The sequence below is a fragment of the Abrus precatorius genome, unplaced genomic scaffold, assembly GCF_003935025.1.
Source record: "Abrus precatorius isolate BTA unplaced genomic scaffold, Abrus_2018 Scaffold10, whole genome shotgun sequence".
Classification (NCBI taxonomy): domain Eukaryota; kingdom Viridiplantae; phylum Streptophyta; class Magnoliopsida; order Fabales; family Fabaceae; genus Abrus; species Abrus precatorius.
The window spans coordinates 33,326,627-33,346,765 of NW_020874292.1; the positions used below are offsets into that span (position 1 = coordinate 33,326,627).

General features: G+C 33.0%; 4 protein-coding genes across 4 annotated transcripts; 3 read left to right on the plus strand and 1 right to left on the minus strand.

Moving 5' to 3' along the window:
• Nucleotides 1-1,140: 1,140 nt before the first annotated feature.
• On the minus strand, nucleotides 1,141-6,620 carry LOC113852586 (DNA repair protein recA homolog 3, mitochondrial-like). The gene is made up of 8 exons (XM_027482899.1): nucleotides 6,358-6,620; nucleotides 6,193-6,256; nucleotides 5,612-5,829; nucleotides 5,165-5,252; nucleotides 4,159-4,331; nucleotides 3,105-3,251; nucleotides 1,992-2,126; nucleotides 1,141-1,553 (listed from the first exon to the last, which is right to left on the minus strand). The coding sequence occupies exons 1-8, from the start codon at nucleotides 6,427-6,429 to the stop codon at nucleotides 1,176-1,178; spliced, it is 1,275 nt and encodes a 424-aa protein (XP_027338700.1). The 5' UTR covers nucleotides 6,430-6,620; the 3' UTR covers nucleotides 1,141-1,175.
• A 752-nt stretch (nucleotides 6,621-7,372) lies between these two features.
• Nucleotides 7,373-8,432, plus strand: LOC113852617 (30S ribosomal protein S16-2, chloroplastic/mitochondrial). The gene is made up of 3 exons (XM_027482932.1): nucleotides 7,373-7,574; nucleotides 7,650-7,695; nucleotides 7,966-8,432. The coding sequence occupies exons 1-3, from the start codon at nucleotides 7,442-7,444 to the stop codon at nucleotides 8,183-8,185; spliced, it is 399 nt and encodes a 132-aa protein (XP_027338733.1). The 5' UTR covers nucleotides 7,373-7,441; the 3' UTR covers nucleotides 8,186-8,432.
• A 5,507-nt stretch (nucleotides 8,433-13,939) lies between these two features.
• Nucleotides 13,940-16,636, plus strand: LOC113852991 (5'-nucleotidase SurE-like). Its single transcript, XM_027483420.1, has 10 exons — nucleotides 13,940-14,240; nucleotides 14,383-14,477; nucleotides 14,905-14,972; nucleotides 15,045-15,088; nucleotides 15,227-15,304; nucleotides 15,394-15,547; nucleotides 15,782-15,934; nucleotides 16,063-16,173; nucleotides 16,346-16,411; nucleotides 16,538-16,636. The coding sequence occupies exons 1-10, from the start codon at nucleotides 13,990-13,992 to the stop codon at nucleotides 16,634-16,636; spliced, it is 1,119 nt and encodes a 372-aa protein (XP_027339221.1). The 5' UTR covers nucleotides 13,940-13,989.
• A 651-nt stretch (nucleotides 16,637-17,287) lies between these two features.
• LOC113852320 (heat stress transcription factor A-9-like) lies at nucleotides 17,288-19,254 on the plus strand. The gene is made up of 2 exons (XM_027482552.1): nucleotides 17,288-17,605; nucleotides 18,598-19,254. The coding sequence occupies exons 1-2, from the start codon at nucleotides 17,288-17,290 to the stop codon at nucleotides 19,252-19,254; spliced, it is 975 nt and encodes a 324-aa protein (XP_027338353.1).
• Nucleotides 19,255-20,139: the final 885 nt, after the last annotated feature.

Below are 20,139 nucleotides of genomic sequence, written 5' to 3' on the forward strand. Positions count from 1 at the left end.
ATTGAAAATCCATTTCATACATTCAGTGTAATCAATTTGAAACCATTAATAATTACGGAAGGAGAAATGTTTATTAATCTAAGTTTCATACACAAATTGTTTATTTGTTATACGTTCACGTGTGAATTAGGTTGGACTAAATATTTTATGCTTACCTAATCCACACAAACAAAAGTAATGCACTCTTGACTTTTCAAAATGCACGACGAATTGTTAGCTTCTACGATGCTGTCACTAATTTTTATTAACTTTTTTATAATAAGCTCCGATAATATATTTATGATTTTTTTAATGTGTTTAATGATAGATAAAAAAAAATTTATGTATAAATTTTCATAAAAATCTCTTTATGTTACTGAGTTTAATGCATGGAAACTATTAAATAAGTTTACCATTATATACAAAAGTATCTAATAACCAATTACACATTTGACTTTTCAAAGTAAACATAGTGAGCTGTTACATTAAATAAACGACCTTTGAGAAATAGAACTGCTGATGAACCAATTGCTTGGTTTGACTACGCAAAAACTTATGTCTTACCACTTTTACTCAATCATGATTTGATAATTTCTAACAAAAAACTAAACACGCCAATTCATCATGCCAACACCCAATAAAAGTTGTACTTATATTAACAAGCTACTTGAATAAATGATTATTTATTTGATAAGATAATATTTGACTTAAGTTATTTGAAATTTATTAGTTTTGAAATATTTTAATTTTTCATTTGACTCATGTTTTAAATTAAAGTTCCGATAAACAAGGGAGGAGAGGGGTAATAAGAGAAGCAAGGGCACCAGAGATCTGAGAGAGATGCATATGCACTAAGATCATTACATAAATTGAAAATTATATCCTTACAAACAATCAGCGATGACTTAATAATTGACTAGCCTTGGCTCTTGATTCCTAATCAGATAGTCTTTGCCTGCAGTCACAAAACTTAGACATGTCACATGACTCGTTGCCCGCATAAAATGACCAAAATTTCCAATTTACAAATGCAATGTGCCATGTGAACCCAAGGGTTTCATTCCAAACTAGAAGCATGAGGCATCCATTGCATTTAGAACCATTTTCATTCGTGTAGGCCCGTTTGCGTAGGGTCCATTTTTGAAGTGGGGAAATTAGAGCACACCACATTTTTAAAGCCATTTGCAAATTCATGCTTATACAGCAGCAGCTGCTTCTTCATCAGTAGAATCAAGCGATACCGTTTCTTCTGTAACATCTCCAACCATCAACTGTGCCTCTGGTGCCAGTTCTGGCTCGGCATTAAGAATCTTTTCCCTTAGCTTTGTTGTTAATACCTGTGCACCATCACCCTCGGCCAAGAACTTCTTTAGAGCATCCTTACCATGGAAATTCTGGCCATTATATTCATAAAATGAACCATTCTTTTTTATGAGTTTGTATTTTATGCTCAACTCAATGATCTCTCCTTCTCTACTAATGCCCTTGCCAAACAGAAGCTCAAACTGTACAGTTTTAAATGGAGGAGCATGCTTGTTCTTCACAACCTTGACAAGAACCTGGCTTCCTAAAGTCTGCACAATAAAATGCGATAAGGAATAATTATTTGTACTATAAATTAGACCTTAATGCATTCAACGCAATATTAAGACCCACCACTACGAAATATTGCACAAGCAGAGATCATATACAAAAAATCAGCATAAGAGAAAAGAGCCTATCCAAGATAGTTAGTGAAGGGCACTAGTTTGAGGGGTCAGCATTAGAACAATCTTGCATCCAACAAACAAATTAGTAAACTGTTTTGCTAGGATCCTAACAAAGATCCGTCAATTGGAAGCTGGGACCAAACAGACGGTCAAAGTACATATAAAGGTACAATACATTGGGAAGAGAAGAGAAGAGTTCACATATTTACTCTTCAAGCTTATTTGAACCATCTATTTGAACAGGCATGGCAATACTACTGCAGGACACAACAAATTAGAGAAGACTTAATAGATGATCTGTACCTCTTCACCCTTCTTGACAAACCCTACTCTTTTGATATTTAGCCGCACAGAAGCATAGAACTTCAGCGCATTACCACCACAAGTAACTTCAGTGGGCCCACCAAATCCCCCAAAAGTAGAAATCTTTGACCTCACCTGGATAAGCATACACAAGAGTTCCCATAATTAAAAGATAAGCATTTCCCTCAGGTAATTTCAACAAAATTACTTATACCAAAAAGAAAAGATACATATCTTACATGATATATAAACCACAGTAAAATATAATTAATGCATGTCAAGAACGTTTCGTGGAATTAAACAACTATCTTAATCAAGCACAATCATGTTGGCCTGGCAGAGCAATCTCAACTCTACAAATTCACAAATTTGATTGACTATCAAATGGCAAATGGCACAAGAATCATCAGCGCAAATAGATCAGCATCAGATTCAATTAATTTCAAAAATCAGGAAAGTAAAACTGCATCATCATTACATTCCATCTTATTTGAATTTGCGGGGCTTGATAGTAACACCTGCTATGAAACTAATTCCATAATATCCATAAAATAAATTTGCTAAGAGGATTCAATCAGTTGTATCTGAATAAGTGGATCTTCTAGGATGCTATATGCATGTTGTATGTCGTCATTGTCCAGCGTTTCAGTCCACTAATTTACGTGTTAAGCTTCTAACCTCTAATGTCAACACTTTTTACATATAAAAGCATGCCCTACATTTTGCATGCATGCAATTTAAGTTGGGTAAAAGAGAAAGAGGGTAAAAATGTAGGTAAGTTATGACATTAAATAAGACAGAACAGTTGCAGAGCGACCTTAGAAAGGGAACACAAGTTTAATTTCAACATTACAATCTAGTAAAAGTTATAAAAACATACGAATTGCAACAGCAAACTCATAATAATGAGCCTCAAAGCACATTGGCTGTCAGACACTAACCAAGCCCAACCTCAACCACTAAATAGAAAGTGAGCCACTTTGGTTCAGAAAGTCCAGAAAAAATGGACAAAGACCAAGATATTTGTGTGGCTAAATTGCTCAGTATAAATAAAATCATATTCACAATTTGGCCATGGGAAAATTGATGACAGTATGCAGCTGTAACCTATACCTGGTTTATAAAAATCAATATACACTGTGAAAGTGATAAGGAGTGGCATAATTTCCGTAGCGCCTGGCTCATCAACCTAGCCTGCATTGCCATGTGAGCATCACCCATCTCACCATCAAGCTCTCCTTTAGGAACAAGAGCAGCCACCTATAAATATATACACAGCAAAGAGTTGAAGATATTAGCTCAAAACTTACAAGAACATTAACCCATTGAACAAGTTATCAATGACATGATCTAAACTATTTTCAAAGTTAAAAAGGTAAAAAAAAAAATGGGAAACAATTTTAGGAGCTTCTAAAATTAGGCTGTGACTATGCTAAAGAAGTGTCATTTCCAGAACAGTACAGTATCCACATCACATATTTCAGGCTCCCAAGTACTTGCAATGAAACACATTATTTGCTGTACAATACAGGCAGGAGCAAAGATCTCCAAGTGCAAAACTTAGATTAGGATTATTTCATTATATACATACATACTCGTGAACATATTATTAAGATAATAAAGTCCCACATCGGTGAGTTAGTAACAAATCAAAGAATATATAAGCAAAAGGAGCTTGACTCTAAATTGGTTAATGTATTTTAGACAAATAGGTCATTCAAGCTTAAAGCCTACATTGGATTGAGTCAACTTTCAAAATCCTATACTATACATATATTCAGGAAGCATGTCAAGTGAGTATTACAAGAAGTAAACTTTGACCATACAATTATAATTGATAGTTAAGATTAGATATAATTGATCACCCACTAAAGGTTCTGTTGGTATAGCCAAAATTAATCCCCCTCGCACACTCTTTTTCTTGTGTGCCCATGGACAACAAGAAGTTAAAAGATATTTTTTTATTGGAAAAAATAGTATTTATTATATCAAAACACAAAAACCATATAATACTTTTTAAAGTAATTTAAGGCATTTTATAGGGCATCTTAATGCTTTCACACCATTGCCCCATGGAGACGCAATAAACAAACAATCTCACACACATGCATAGACTGACAGATAGGAAGTATTAAAAAAAACAAAAGATGCAGAGTTCCATACATACACTGTCAACAACAATTATATCAACTGAACCACTCCGGATTAAGGTATCCACAAGGCTAAGTGCTTGTTCACCACAATCGGGTTGTGAGAGAAGTAAGTTCTGAGTATTTACACCAATTGACTCTGCAAGTGTCTTATCAAGTGCATGCTCAGCATCAACAAAGGCACAATAACCTGCATGATACAAGCAAATTAATTAGCAGACAAACTCTTACCAAGTTAAGCAGTACCAAATGCATACAGGCTTTCTTGTCATCATCATTAAACTTATGGGAACATAAGCCCAAATTTAACATGAGACACCAAAAATAACTTTTCTGTAAAATTCAAATTCTACAAAATCATCTTCTTTCTATTTAAAAAAAAATGACAAGTGGGAAGGTTAGAATACAACAATGTTCATACAATTAAGAATCTGCATGCACCTACAAATTGTAGGTACAAGCCCAATATGGATTAGCTTCCAACTTATGAGAGTTTTTCAATTGCAAAATCCTACTGTAGACTTTTTCAAAGGAAAGAAGGACAAGCCCTCTTGAGTTTATTGGTTCTTATGAATAAGTTAAACAAGGGAGCTTCTGAAACAGTTTAGATGCACATTTTTATTTTAACTTATGCAAAAAGCTCAATTCATTTTTTTTTCTCCTACGAGTGCTTGTTGAAAGGTTTATCAAAATTGACTCAGTATTGAAGCGCTGATTGACAAAAAGAGAACCCTTGCATGAATTAAAACACCAAATTTCCACTTCCAAACAATATTAGTCACAAGAGTGTTTCAGAATCTGATTTAGACATTCACTAAAAAGTCATAAATTAAAAATAAAAAAGTATTCATCCAAAGTAATACCTCAGCCACACAAAAGAGACTGGGAAAAGAATTAGAACAACTGTGACTGCATGACAAATGATCACTACAATACTATTCATATTAGCAAAAGACTGAAGTTAAAATTATGACTGTATACCTAATAAAACTAAAAGCAATAGACATTTCAAATAAAGATAACCTCCTAGCTTCTGTGCCTCCGAAATCACATGCAAAGCAAGAGTTGTTTTCCCAGAAGCCTCTGGACCAAATATTTCCACAACACGACCCTACAGACAGACATCACAATTACAATTTACATATAATAATCACCATATAGCTGTTGCAGAGTAATTTATCAAAGCCCAAGCAATCAACAAAGAGTCTTAGCAAGTGACATTGGCCATATAAACTGAAATTGACACTGATTTTTCCAAAAGATCATATATAATTGTGTGATCATAATTGGCATATTGGCAAATACTTTTTAAAAGGAAATACATAAAAGAAATGTGGAGGGAAAATTAAAAAATTGAGCCCAACAAAAAGTGGAAAAGGCCACTGCATAAGCAAGGGCACACATTCAATATATTAAAAAGAGAGTTCAACATTGGTTCAGGTACAACATAAGAAAAAGATACAAGGATACCTTTGGAAGACCGCCAACTCCCAGTGCTATATCAAGAGCAAAAGAACCAGTCGACACAACAGGTACATTTTTAGGGGATACAGAACGACCAAGCCACATGATAGATCCCTTTCCATATGCAGAAGTGATCTGATCAATAGCTTGTTGTAGGGCCAAATCTTTCTTAGACATGTTTTCTTCACCAGAGTCACTTCCATCTGATTTAGAACGCCTTTTACCTTCATATGTACAAAAATGAAAAATGTCACAAACTTAAAATCAGCACAAATTCTAAGAAAAACCCAAATTCAAATATATATATATATATACCTAGCAGGAAAAAAGGGCAGAAATTCAAATTCCTGTTTGGTTCACAGCAACAACTATCTATCTAATTCTAGAGTGAACACAGCTTAATAAATACGCATTAGTGATTCCAACAGAGTCCCTATGTCACAATGTTTACACACATAGAAATTATATTCACGATAAATACAATTTTTATGCATTTAAACCACAGCGCGTTCAGCAACACAGAGTACTTGTTTTTAACGCTGATTAGTGCACAATAAAATGGCGAGGTTCAGATAGTTTCCAGAAACCTTTATGAGTTGAAAAGCTCAAAACTTTAGACGCGCCCAGTACTCCTGGTTCAAAGCACAACCGCTGCAAGCAAAAGGGTAAAAGAATCAGTCACTGTTCAAGCAAAAATTTAAAAAGCTAAAATAAATAAAAGAAGGTTCTTTGAAAAGTAAGTAATGCATCACCGTAAATAGGTCGGAGTTGAAGAGGGAACGCTTGAGGAGGGAAGTGTGAGCGTTGCGAAGCAGCCTCGCCATTGAATGGAAACACCAAACAAAAGAGGAATAATAGTGTTTACTTATGTTCACAAAAATGAAGTGTGCAGTGTCAGTGAATGACCTGAACTGGAATGTCTTTTTTTCCAATCTTTATTTATTTATTTCATGTTGGGTGCATTGCATGAACCCATTTGCTGGGGTTTTAGGGTTTAATTTCCCTCCATTTTCAATTTCCATTGCCACCACCATCATGTCTCTGGACAATTAATTCCCATAAACCATGGACAATTTTCTTGTTGGGCCTGGCCCATGAAATTTCACTCTTTCACTAGTAATAGACTTCCCTTCAAGTTTAATTCTTTTTGTAACTCTTATCCTCACTTATTATTATTTCATGATTATAATTAAAGTCTTAAAGGTTAACAGTATTATCGATCCATTGAATATTCTTGTTTTGTGTTCCCTTTAAAAAAAAAAATCCCTAATACTGTCTTTCTAAGTCCTTAATTATTTGTATGTGTGAGACACAACCACATACATACAAGAGTTCAAACTTGCCAACTTATTTTTAGCATAAATTGCTGTACCTAAACTTATACTTCTGGTTTAAGTCACTTAACATATTGTGTCTTTACTATTATAAATAAGATGTCACACACACATACAAACATAGTATTCACAATAATTAGTTTATTTTAGTTCCAATTACACACAAAAAATTGGTAAAAAAAAGGGAAAATATTTATTCTCAGATATATCTTGGTTCTTGTTATTTATTTATTTATATGATATGATGACGATAATTAGACGAAGGAGAAAAAAAAAAAACCTTTTTATTTCTCCAGTCGTTTTGAGCCGGGTTTTTGCAAACTGACCAACACTCTGAGCCCAACCCGTCGTACAGCGCAAAGGCTCGTAAAGAAACGACACAGACGCATAAACAAAGCGTCGTTTGGCTATAAGCCCCCCCAGAACCCTTGTTGGCACCGCGATTGGAAGCGAAGAGCGGGGTTCCGTCTGCAACTGCGTTTGGAAGAAGTAGAATCGGAAAATGGTGGTAAGGATTCGTCTATCGCGGTTCGGATGCAAGAACAAGCCATTCTATCGTGTCATGGCTGCTGATAGCAGATCCCCCAGAGATGGCAAGCACCTCGAAGTTCTCGGTTACTACAATCCCTTACCAGGTTTTCACCTTTTTCTTCTTTCCCTTTTTCTTCATATTCATGCTATTCCTCACTCACTCCTTTCATTCTTCTCAGGTCAAGATGGTGGCAAAAGAATGGGTCTCAACTTCGATAGAGTCAAGTAAGTCCCAATTTCGGGAATTCCCTCACCATTGTATATTCCAAGCATTTATTTTTATTATACAATTTATTTATTTATTTATTGTGTAATTTTGAGATTAGAATTAACTTATATGAGTTAGTTGTTTCTATGAAGAAATTAGAAGTGTTTGTTGCTGGTTGGTTGATTATGTTATATGTATCAATCCTTTGTGAAATTAATGAGACAGAAATCTCTTGTGGTGTTTTCTTAAAGCTTATAGTATTATTGATATGCATTTTTATTCTTTAGGTATTGGCTTTCTGTTGGAGCTCAGCCTTCAGAGCCAGTGGAGCGTCTTCTATTCCGGGCTGGTTTGTTGCCTCCACCACCAATGGTGGCAATGGGGCTAAAAGGTGGACCGCGTGATATGCGTCCGGTAGATGCTTTAACTGGATGTGTTCTGAATCAAGAGAAGCCAGCCAGTGCCAGTAGCAAGGATCATGAGCATGACACTCCTGGAAACCCTTAAAGTAATGTTTTTTAATTTTTGGATGTTTTTTTTTTTTCTCCTTGTTTTGTTGAACTTTTTATTCTAGATATATCTTTAAAATCTATGATGTTCCCAGTTGACTTTACTGATCAAGTGAATAGAATAACCATGGTATGTTTGGAGAAGATGGGTTCTTTTGCGGCATTATAGGTGTATCATCTAAACCAAGGGCTCGGCTCTCATCAAGTTTTTAGGCCGTTAAATTCCATTATTTTTTTGTTTTTTGTAGAAGAGTGGGTCATGATTTTGCTTTAATCCTCTAAGGTAATACACGACCCCATTGTGAACCCCTATTAAATATATATTACCTCATGTGACAAAGGTTGTAACCTTTGTTGATGAATGAATGCCATTAGCAGTAACAGTACTTTTACGGCTACTATGACTTGATCTGTTGATTATGGTTCCATGTCAATCTTAAGAATCGGCATATGTTATGCATTCTTTTGGTTTTTATGTTAATGCACTTTTGGTTTTACCAGTACAAGTAATTCATTGGGCAGTGGTATTGATTTGGAATTCTCATGTAACCTTGTGTGAATTGGTCATTCTTACAAATTCTTGTTGATGCAATCTTGATTCAAATTAATTTAATGCGTTGGATTCATAAGAAATTACATTTTCAAGCATGTTGATACTCGAACTGCCTTAGTATAGGGTGGGATTATTTTGGTTTATGAACTAGGAGGAGTGTATACGCATCTTGGGGTTATAGGTTCAGTACTAAATTACGGGGTATATACATCAAATTGGAAATGTTCCTAAGTTGCCTCACCCATGCGATTTGGTTTGCCTGAGCAGGCAAGTTCATCTCTGAATATGGATGATGACAGGAGAGTATGTGAAGTATCCTTAAGGTTGCTCTATACTCAACTAAGGTTTAGAGAAAATCCAATTCATCGCAGTAGTAGGGATTTTGAATTGTCCAGCCGCAGAGCTTCAACAGATTATTCTACTATTGATTTTATGATGTAGCTTCCTCTCCTTTGGGAACAAACGCTTATGGTAAATCAGTTCAAGTAGTAATAAAGGCGTCTGATATTTTTCAGACTTCATCTGTTCTTCTCGTTTTCCCATTTTGTTGTGTATTTTTACCTGTAGGCAAAGGTGGTTACAAAACTTATGAAATATCAATGGAATGGATTGAGTGAACAATAAAAACTTATTATGGATGTCACAAGATCTAATGTATATTGATGTTATTAAATGTTGTAATTTTTAATAAAAAATTATTATTTATTGATTTCTTATTATCATTTTTTGAGCACATATTAAAAAAATCGTTAAATTATAACCTCCAACATTAGTGGTTCTTGCCATCAGGTTAAATATTGCATCTATTTCACCCCAAAACGCATTGTTACTTCAGTATTTGCAGCAGAGCGTGTTAAGATAGAATGCTCCGATGGTGCTTTCACTGTATGATCAGATTGGAATAAGGTTATCAGAAATAACAGTTCACATTTCCAAAAGTAGTTTCGGAAGATGTTCCAAAAGGGAGTGATTTCGAGTTGTAAACTATGATTTGTTATAAGCCAGCAAGTCCTGATTAAACTTTTAAAACATTTCATAATGAACCATGTTGGTAACATGTCTCCCACATACTACACTATTAGGCGTACCCACTCACACCCACTTACTGGTCCAGGGTACTGCACTCACTTCAATCTCCATGATAATTGATCACCTGGCTTGCTTGGTTATAAAGTCAAGGAAACTTCCAACAGGGAACTTTTTGCGTTTTTTCTAACGTGCTACACATTAGAAATATCTTAATATAATTAGTTTTTATTAAAAATTACAGGATGTAATGCATTAATAATATTCAATAATATAAATGTTTTAAAAAATTATTATTTATTGATTTCTTCTTTTTATATTAAGTACACGTTAAAAAAAAAACTGAGCATTTTAAATGCATAATTGTAATTGTGAGTCAAATAATAGCCCTCGGAACGGTTTTGAACAAAAATTTCAAGTTGTAAACTAAAACTATAATGGTAAGTAAGCTTTTAAAATGTTTCGTTAGAATTTCAAGTGCTGTGAATGCTACGTTTGTGTTCAAAGTGGTTTCTTTTTTGAATTGTCCTTTCCAAAGTGACTGGGGGTTATGGCAGGCTGCAATGTATCTTGTTAGTAAGAGCACTGATTTTTCCTTTCATTCATCTTTGAATAGGCAGCAGTGTGTGTGTATATATATATATATATATAGCTTATTTAGATTTACCCGATCTTTTTATGCTCCTACCCAAAGAATTTCGTAGGAAAATTAGTTGGTTTACTCTTTGGAAGAAAGAAATTAATCTTGAAAAAAAAGTTGGAGATAAAGAGAAGATAGCTTAACGATCTCTAAAATGTATTGGATCATTAAATTTTGAGTTCATATTAAATTTGAATCTTTTTAATTCAATTCAATTGAACTTGATGTGAACTTAACCTGAAAAATGTTTAAAAATAATTTTTTGTGAAGTTTTACCATTATTTTATTAACTTAAATTAAATTTAAACACTTTAACATAATTTATTAAAGCTTGTTGCCATTAGTTGAGTAATTGAATTTGTCGACTCTAATTGTCGGTCATCACTTGCATAATATTTCTCTTGCATTGTCATGGGCAGAGGTTTTCCACATTACTTTGTACACTTTTACATTAATGATTTTTACATTACTTGCATGCGTAATGCAATATCACTTCGGTCTGCTAATCTTTTTAAATTTATATCATACTGGATACATAGACATATGGATCAGATGAAGATCTGACAAGAACCTAAGCTTAGGTTGTCTTTTACCCAGATAACAAATTAATATATGATTACGTATCTATAGTTGAGGTTGTGCCTCTGCATTGCTTTGCATCTGAGCATGCAAGACATTTTGTTTGCTGATCCAGTGCATGAATGTAGCGTATATTCTACGGAATACTTGTTGCCGAAAATTATTAAAGTAAACAAGAAAAACTAAAAGAGCTTTTGGATATATATTTTAAAAAATATATCTTGTTAAACTTTGTGTTTCATTTCTATTAAAAGTATTTCATTGTGGAAATCGTTTAAATCGAAAGAGAAAAGAGCGTGGGAATGGGCATAGACACTTGTTTATTTGAATTTAAGTATAAAGTCATGCTTTAGTGGAAAAAGAAACATTAGTAACACATTCATTCTTTAATGTACTATTTAATTATTAGTTAAAATTTATTAAAAATTAAAAAATATGAGAAAGAAATATTAATTTAAAAGTAAGAAAGAGTAAGACTTTTATAATTTTTGTAATTTTTTAATAATAAAAAAAAAATATTACAATGTAGTAAAGAATATGTTGTTATTGTTTCTCATGAGCCTTTTCCATTGTTAGCTGAAAACCTTTTGCTTTCAAGATTCAAATAAAGCATTTGAAATGATTTGCTTGCACGGTTCAACATTTTGAATAATTGTTCTCTTGTGAATCAAATCGATGTCTTGATGGAGAAAGTTTAAGGGCATCCAAGGGAATGACTATTTTCAAATAAAAACAAATATTTAAAAAAGTTATTATTAGAATTTCTTTTTACACAGAATAAACTATTTTGACGTAGTATATATTTGCGTGGGAGAATAATTTGACATGAACATAAATTGCAAGAAATATTAAATGGGTATTGGTGGTTGGGCGTTTTCTAACCTTGCCCAAAGACATTGAATTTCTCATTACAGCTATGGAGATACATATTATTACTGCACGTGACGTTACTTTTCACCATTATACATATGCTTTTACACCACAAAAATAATTGATCCTGAGATTTCGCAGCAATCTATGCTACTCCAACTCGTATAAAAAGAACACGTAGAATATGCTTCGATGGATAAAGGACCCAATCAGCAGTCATGTCAGAGAAGGTTCATTATTGGATACTATGCCATGGTGGGTCGAAATTAATTTCCTATCTATTTTTTTTTATCTATCTCTGTCTGTGTATATATAATTTATAACCCACACAATCGATAAAAGAAAATCAAATAAATTCTTCTGTCACTTTTTTAATAATAAGATCAAAAGTATATACTATAACACGCACTCTATATTCTAATTTTTCAAATAACTAAAATGAAAATCTGATACAAATTTTTCACGTGTAAATTTTATTTTTAAACACAGATTATTTCTTCTTCTGAGATTTCCCCGGTTCCCTGTTGCCTCCACCAAAAGCATAATCATGCAGCGTTCTGATCATGTTACACAGTCTGTTCTGAGCCCATGTCATTATTATTTTTCCCAAGAGAATAATAGATTCAAATTTCTTCCACAAATGTGATTTTACAAGTCCACATTCAGCATTTCACTGTAATCCACAATAGAACTAGGCCATTACCACAGCATAGAATGGATTTATTCCCTCATTTTCTTCTCTTGGTTGACATCAATCATTATAGGATAAATTTACAATTTTTGGTTTTTTTTTATTTTACATCTATCTAACTATGTATAATTCAATAGCACTGGTTGAATTTAATAACATTGCTCGATAGAGTTGGAGAGACTCTTAATTTCAAATGCAACAGTCAATAAAATCAAGACTAATTATATGTTTTAGTTAAGATGCATATGTGCCGACACAGTTTATCTAACTGATAATGTCATGATTAGTTAAAATTGCAAGGCAATATATACCTAACATTTAAAGAAAGATATAATTTTGTTTTGGTGTCACGTATGACTGATCACTAATTTATCAACAACTATGAATTAAATAAAGAAAAATGCAACAAATACATATTTACTGTAATTTTTTAATATATTAAAAAAAATTAAGCAATGCTTTTAGTTAGCAAGACCCTTTAATTAAAAGTAATAATAACGATAGTCCCTTTTGGCGCACTATCTTTTTCCTTGGCGCAACTTATGAATCTATGACTACAGTTGACAAGTAATGCAAAAGAGATGCAAATTAAAAATCTGACACTGCTTAAATAACAGAGAGAAAGAAGCAGCGTTGTGACTGTGACAATGGTGAAAGCAAGACATGTGAAGTAGATGAATGTGGGGTACTTGTAATTACAAATAGAGTAACGATAGTTGCCTGAGTAAACGTTCAACCACTCCTCACATAATGATCAAATAGTACTTTAATCTCATTATAATATTTTATTTATAATTCAGATTATACACTCATGGTTACATAATTTATAAACATAGTATGTAAAAGAGGGGTATTATTACATGAGTGCATTTGTTTGATTAAACCGCTCCAAGTCGAGTTGAATAAATAATTGAAGGGATACAAATTTTGATAATAATAATAAATGTTAATTAAGGTATTGATAAAAGAAAATTAACTTTATTAAAATATCATTAATATAATTTTATCATATTTTTTTAAAATAAAATCTCTTTGAATATTTTCTTTAACAAAACCTGTTAATAAATATTTTTTTTAATCACAACTATTATAATTAGATGAAAAATATTTTCTTCTGAATATTTAAAATAATTATTTTTACTGAAATTTAAATTCAAAATTATAAGTTAAGATAGAAGAATTCCTATTAATTAATCGACGTATATTAATAAATAGATGTTTACTTCAATTTATTTTAATTTTATAAAATAAAAAGCATTATTTCTCAACAAAATATTAATTAAAAAAAAGTCCTAAAATCAAGCGCTATAGTAAAAGAGGACAGCACCCTTTATAAATGCAAGTTTCCAACAGCACATAATTTGAATCTGCCACTGGCAAGAGTACAATTACAACCACTGTCTCTTTCTCACTTTACGATTGTACTAAGATTTCTGTCTCAAAATGGCAACATCGGTGAAGAACAACTTCATCAACCCAGCATTGGTCTCAAATCTTCAACAAGCACTCGTCCGCAGGAAGGACAGTGTGCAGGAGCAGCACCAGAACAGAACCCACGAACCTCTCAGAGCTTCTTCAAAGCCCGTGGTACTAGTCACCAATGGAGAAGGCATAGACTCTCTTGGCCTCACTTTCCTCGTTGAAGCACTCCTTCGTAATGCCCTTCTTGATGTCTATGTCTGCGCCCCAGAATCGTATGTTTTCCCCACCCCACTTTCTCAAAACGTGATTTTTCGTGAATTTTCCAATTTGTAGATCATGTAAAACTTTAAATGGGGTTTTTTTAATGGTCGTGACATGACATGGTGTCGGACAATGGTTTTTTGGCTGATTCAGGGATAGATCGGTGTGTGGTCACTCAGTTACCACTAAGGAGACGCTAGCTGTGTGTTCAGCAGAAGTTGGTGGTGCCAATGCTTATCAAGTGTCAGGTAGTTTCACACACTTTGGTTTATCGGTGTGAGAATTATGATTCTCACTTATGAGAATCGTGCATTATTATGTAATTATACTTTGTTTCTGTTTATCCGTTCAAGAAGAAAAAAATTTGTAGTTATTTATTTGTTTATATTAAAATTTTAAGTATAATAAATAAAGTATTTATACTACTTGATTAATCTAAAGGTCAAAAAGATATTTACTAATAAAGTATAAATTAGAAACTTCGTCTAATAATTTCGACAAAATGATTAAATTGTTTAGTCTTGTGTAATTATTTTTTTCTCTAAATGGATGAATAGGAACGGACGTATTATTATAATTATTATAGGATTTTTATGATTTTGAGAATTTTTAATGGACTTTGGGTGAAAACGTAATTTAGGAAGCAGGAGTTTTATTTTATTTTATTTTTTACAGGAACCCCAGCAGATTGTGTGTCTTTGGCTTTATCTGGGGCATTGTTTTCTTGGTCAAAACCTATTTTGGTAGGTACTGATGTTATGCATGAAATCTATTGCCTCCTTCAACTCTCATTTTAATTGCATGACTCTAACCAGGTAATTAGTGGACTAAACAAAGGAGCAACTTGTGGTTATAACACGTAAGTTTGTGATGTGCTCGTCATTATATTTGTATCATACGATCAAATTTGGAAAATGAACCAACTCGGTTTTACAGATAAACTATATCTTTTAGCTTAGAAACTCGGGCTCTTATTTTGATGTTTTTAATGATGTAGGTTGTACTCTGGGGCAGTTGCTGGGGCTAGAGAGGCACTGATTTGTGGTGTGCCATCTCTTTGTATATCATTGAATTGGTACTTAAATGTTATGCATATTTAATTTTCTGTTCTGCTTTTGTCCTTCCAATGATCACATGAACTATGTTAATGTAAATGTCTTGCAGGGAAATGAATGTGAGCTGTGAAATTGATTTGAAGGATGCAGTAACAGCATGTTTACCATTAATTCATGCAGCTATAAGAGATATACAGAAAGGGATTTTTCCCAAGAATTGCTTCCTAAATATAGGGATCCCAAGTAGTCCACTGAGAAACAAGGTTTACTTTCCTATTTTATATTTCATATTTCCATCAACTCATTTTAGTTTGCCAAGAAATAGATTGCTGAGTTAGAAGTTCCTGTTAGAAAAATTAGCTCCGTGTCTATATGGGATATTTTTTCTGTCCATTAATTTGTGTATAATCCCATGATATAATACATCATAAATTAATTTTCCAGAAACAAATTAACAATTAAGGTGGTTGTTCTTATGGTCTATATTTTGTGAATAGGGTGTCAAAGTGACTAGGCAAAGTCCACAAAGGTCTTCTTTAAGTTGGCAAGCTGTGTCAGCAAATAGGAATCCTTCAGCAGGCCATTACATGTCTAACCAGCAAAGTCTTGGAATCATGTTAGCACAACTAGGAAGAGATGCCTCTGCTGCTGTAAGACATTCTTATCCAATCACCATAAATTAATGCATTCAGGTTTCAACAGCTAGTTGCCTTCTTTATAGGAACATTCTTTCAGCCTCTCACTTTCTAATGGATCTTGCTTGTGTAAAATCTCTTAGGCAGCAGCGCGTCGAATAAACTCGAATCGTAAGAATGTGGAGATTGAATCTGTTGGTGTTTCTGGAAAGCTCAATTCTCAACAAACCGTGAAGAAATACTTCCGTATGGAGGTACCATTGATATGACTTGCAAAGCAAGCAAACATGGTTCTCTTCTAATAAATAAAATTACATGTTTGAAAATCTCATACTGATACTTCTTTTCATTTTCTCTTGTGTGGCAACAAATTGCATTCATTTTGGAGACACCCTAAATGAGCATTGCCTAAATTCACATTTGCAGTTAACAGAGAAAATGCAGCAGAACATAGAAGAGGATTTAGACTCCACAGCACTTGAAGAAGGATTTGTGAGTGACAATTTTGTGTTTTCTCTTTCTACCTATCCTATACTTTTTTTGGGTACATTTGAGGGACCTAATCATCCTATATTAATAGGCTAATTTGGTGCTATATGTTTCCTTTGGGCATGACAGGTTACAGTTACCCCTTTGTCATTGTATGCAAATGGACAGATTGAAATTCAATCATCAGTATCCAACTGGTTAGCTATTGCACTCAGTGGTGATCAATGAAACAAGCTGATAACCCGGTGTGGCATTAATTGTTGAGTAATTTGCATTGTAATGGTGGCAATTTGAAATTGAGAGCCAATGTTTCACTAGTTATATATTGTGCTATCTTGAGAGTAGTATGTAACATTGGATACCTACTATGCCATTAATCTATAGCACATATATTCCTTGTCCACAGCAGACCTGATTTTTAATATAGCAATTGTGTGAGTTTAAGTAGCTTCAAATATGTGTTTCCACCTCCGGATTACTTAAATGTGATATCCAAGTGATATTCAAGTTTCACTGTTTGCAATATAATTTTCACTCGGTTACAATAATAAAAATAAAATTTAAAATAATATTATAATGATAAAAATAAAACTTTATCCCATTAAATGAAGTAAAAAAAATTTGATAAGGCTTGATTGGTGCTACTTGGGCATTATATTATTGGACCTTTGTTTTTCATTTTTAAGGGTTTATATAATATGAATATTTTTTTATTAATATTATAAGATATTATAATAAATCATAAATATCACGATGTCCAAAAATAAAAATCTATAAATATCAAGAAGCTCATCATTACATTCTAACCGGCTCACAGTTTCATTATCTATAGAGAGTGAACGAATAAAGAAGGAAAAACAGAGCGAATCGATTCAGAAAATGGTGGTTCCTCACGGTAAGGCTCCACCAATAATGGAAGAAGAAGGTAAAGCGAAAGCAGAGGAAGTAGACAACGCTGGTTGTGAGAACGACGACGTTTTGGTTGAGTCCCCGAAAGGGATTGTGGTGGGGCCAGCAGCGTTCCTGAAAAAGACGTTTGACATGGTGGAGGATCCGAATACCGACCCGATTGTGTCATGGGGGGAAGGACGTTACAGTTTCGTGGTTTGGGATTCTCAGAAATTCTCCAAAACCCTTCTTCCAAAGTATTTCAAGCACACCAATTTCTCAAGCTTCATTCGCCAGCTTAACACCTACGTCAGTTCTTCCATTCCCCAATTTTCTTCGCCACACAACTTTCTTCTATTCATTTCTGAAAAACGTTAGACTTAGATATTAGGATTGAATTTTAATCATTATTAATAATAACATTTACTATACAGAAAGACAAATTATTGTTTTTATATGATACATATGTTTAGTTATAATACATATGTATTATTTTTAAATGTTAAATTCAATAGTTGAGTTCATTCGTTATTGAATATTCACTGTTCTTAGCAAAATGCTCCAGACCTTAGTGTGCCTTTCAATCTATCTTTTTGTTATTGTTAGTAAATTAATTTACTCGTTAAAAAGTTAAAAATAAACTTCTTTATTTAAAAATGTGATAATATGCTTCTTCTATATTTTTAATACAGTTTCTTAATTTGTATAATATTACACAAAATAAAAATTATTTAAAATACTCTTATCAAGTTTTTTGAGAGAGAAAACAATAATACCTATCCTGCACTTTGTCGCATTGTGCGGGAAATTTTGAGTATCCAATTTGATGTCTCATAGTGATAACTTGTGTCAGTTTATTCTCCAAAATAATTTTAGGATTTGATTCATTTAAAATGAAAAATTATATAGAATGATAAAGTGAAAATACATTTATAAATTTGAAATAAACGAAATTAAATGATTTTATAAAATTTAATTCAAAATTAACAATAGACATAATTTTATTCTTTACTTTATATATGTACATTCTTACTTTGAATTAGTTAAATTTATGTATCTATCTATTTGCATAAATTGATCCTATGAGAGATAGAGAATTATTTATAAATTGATAATTTAACAGGATAAATTTGTTAATAAACTAATACTTTTGAAAACAAATTTTTAATTTATATACGTATTCATTTTTAGAGATCAAAACGACACAAGTTGTGACCAAGTTATTGATTTGGACTTTAGAGGTAATATATTACTGCTTATCTTGGTTATTATTGGAATTTGATTCGGCTATATGGGCACAGGGATTTAGGAAGGTTGATTCAAAACGTTGGGAGTTTGCAAATGAAGGGTTTCAGGGAGGGAAGAAGTATTTGTTGAAGCATATCAGAAGGAGAAGCAAGTGTAACAAAGCATTCGACTCCATGAAGCTTGGACTGGAGGATGAAGTTGAACAACTCAAGAAGGATCAGAAAATGTTAAAAGTGGAGATTCTGAAGCTCACGCAGAAGCATAAGGATTCACAGGTTCAACTGGCCAGTGTTGAGGAGCGAGTTCGATGTGCAGAGTTGAAGCAGTTTCAGATGCTAGTTTTCCTCACCAGAATGACCAAAAGGCCTGCTTTTGTTGAGCAATTAATGCACAAGGTGAAGCAAAAAGGGGAGCTTGATGGGGCAGGCATGGTTAAGAGACCCAAATTGGACACCACCGATGTGGATTATGGACACCAAGGTTGTGAACAATTGAATACATTGCAATCTGAACAAAATGGACCCTTGGAAAATGTTTCATGCAGCTCTGTGCATGAGTTAAGGCCTATTGGGTATGATGTGTCCTATGCTTATGATGTCATGTCTGACAAACTAATGGGGGAGAGTTCTGGTGTTGGTGAAGAAGTGGATGTGAAGGGCTCAAATATCTACTTTGAATTAGAGGATTTGATAAGTAAACCAGCCGATTAGGTGAGGCAATCTAGCTGAATCCTTTTGACACCTTTACAGTGTAAAATTTCTCTTAACTTTGTCTGTTTTTTGGTTTTTGAAAAATCTGTCTTGGATAGTTTTGTTTTATGTGAGAGTGTGCAGTGTGTGTATTTGTAGGTTGTAAGTGTTTATATTGATGATCTGCTGCAACACAATGATAATGAGCCAGTGTATTCCAAGGCTATTCAAATTAGCATCTCTTATGATGCAGTGAATAATTTGTATGTTGCTATTAGTATTACCCAAGAATAATAATAACAGTAGTAATAGTCACAATACTCCTTACGTTGTTTATACAGAAATGAATAAATACTTTCGTCTGTTTGAAATACTTTTTTTTTTTTTTTTAAAAAAACTTGTTTCAAAAGTTGTTCTTTTGTTGTGTTTCATTTATTACAAAAATGACACTAATAACAATTTTTTCACTGCCTTTTTTCTTTTCTTTTTTTTTTTTTTTTGGGAGGGGGGTGTAGAGGGATTGAAAAACAAAATCTGAAAATATCTCTAGATTTTTTATTTTTTAGTTTTTAAAACTTCAAAATAAGTAGTACAAAAACAGTCATTCAAACAAGGTTTTAAATTTCTCTCTTTTTAAAAACTAAAAACAGTTATGTGGGTTAGTTTTGTCCTTCACATGTTTCCGTTTATAATTTTAAGGGATCAATTTAAATCACAAATTCACACATGATATCTTTAAGGATAAATTGGTACATATTTTCTTAGAGATTAATCATATACTAAAAAGAAAATGAACACGATTTAACGACCAAAATGTCTTATACTTGTGATTGAAGAATAATTTCGTGATTTTCTTTCTTTCTTTAGGCTATGTGTAGATAAGGAGTGAAATGGAGAGAAAATAAA

Coding starts and splice junctions, on each gene's coding strand:
- LOC113852586 (XM_027482899.1), bottom strand. CDS start 6,429: ATGGCGAGGCTGCTTCGCAACGCTCACACTTCCCTCCTCAAGCGTTCC. Junction 6,257..6,357: donor TCAACTCCGACCTATTTACG/GTGATGCATTAC, acceptor TTTTGCTTGCAG/CGGTTGTGCTTTGAACCAGG. Junction 5,830..6,192: donor GAGCTTTTCAACTCATAAAG/GTTTCTGGAAAC, acceptor GTACATATGAAG/GTAAAAGGCGTTCTAAATCA.
- LOC113852617 (XM_027482932.1), top strand. CDS start 7,442: ATGGTGGTAAGGATTCGTCTATCGCGGTTCGGATGCAAGAACAAGCCA. Junction 7,575..7,649: donor TTACTACAATCCCTTACCAG/GTTTTCACCTTT, acceptor CATTCTTCTCAG/GTCAAGATGGTGGCAAAAGA. Junction 7,696..7,965: donor CTCAACTTCGATAGAGTCAA/GTAAGTCCCAAT, acceptor TTTATTCTTTAG/GTATTGGCTTTCTGTTGGAG.
- LOC113852991 (XM_027483420.1), top strand. CDS start 13,990: ATGGCAACATCGGTGAAGAACAACTTCATCAACCCAGCATTGGTCTCA. Junction 14,241..14,382: donor TATGTCTGCGCCCCAGAATC/GTATGTTTTCCC, acceptor TGGCTGATTCAG/GGATAGATCGGTGTGTGGTC. Junction 14,973..15,044: donor CTTGGTCAAAACCTATTTTG/GTAGGTACTGAT, acceptor GACTCTAACCAG/GTAATTAGTGGACTAAACAA.
- LOC113852320 (XM_027482552.1), top strand. CDS start 17,288: ATGGTGGTTCCTCACGGTAAGGCTCCACCAATAATGGAAGAAGAAGGT. Junction 17,606..18,597: donor TTCGCCAGCTTAACACCTAC/GTCAGTTCTTCC, acceptor ATATGGGCACAG/GGATTTAGGAAGGTTGATTC.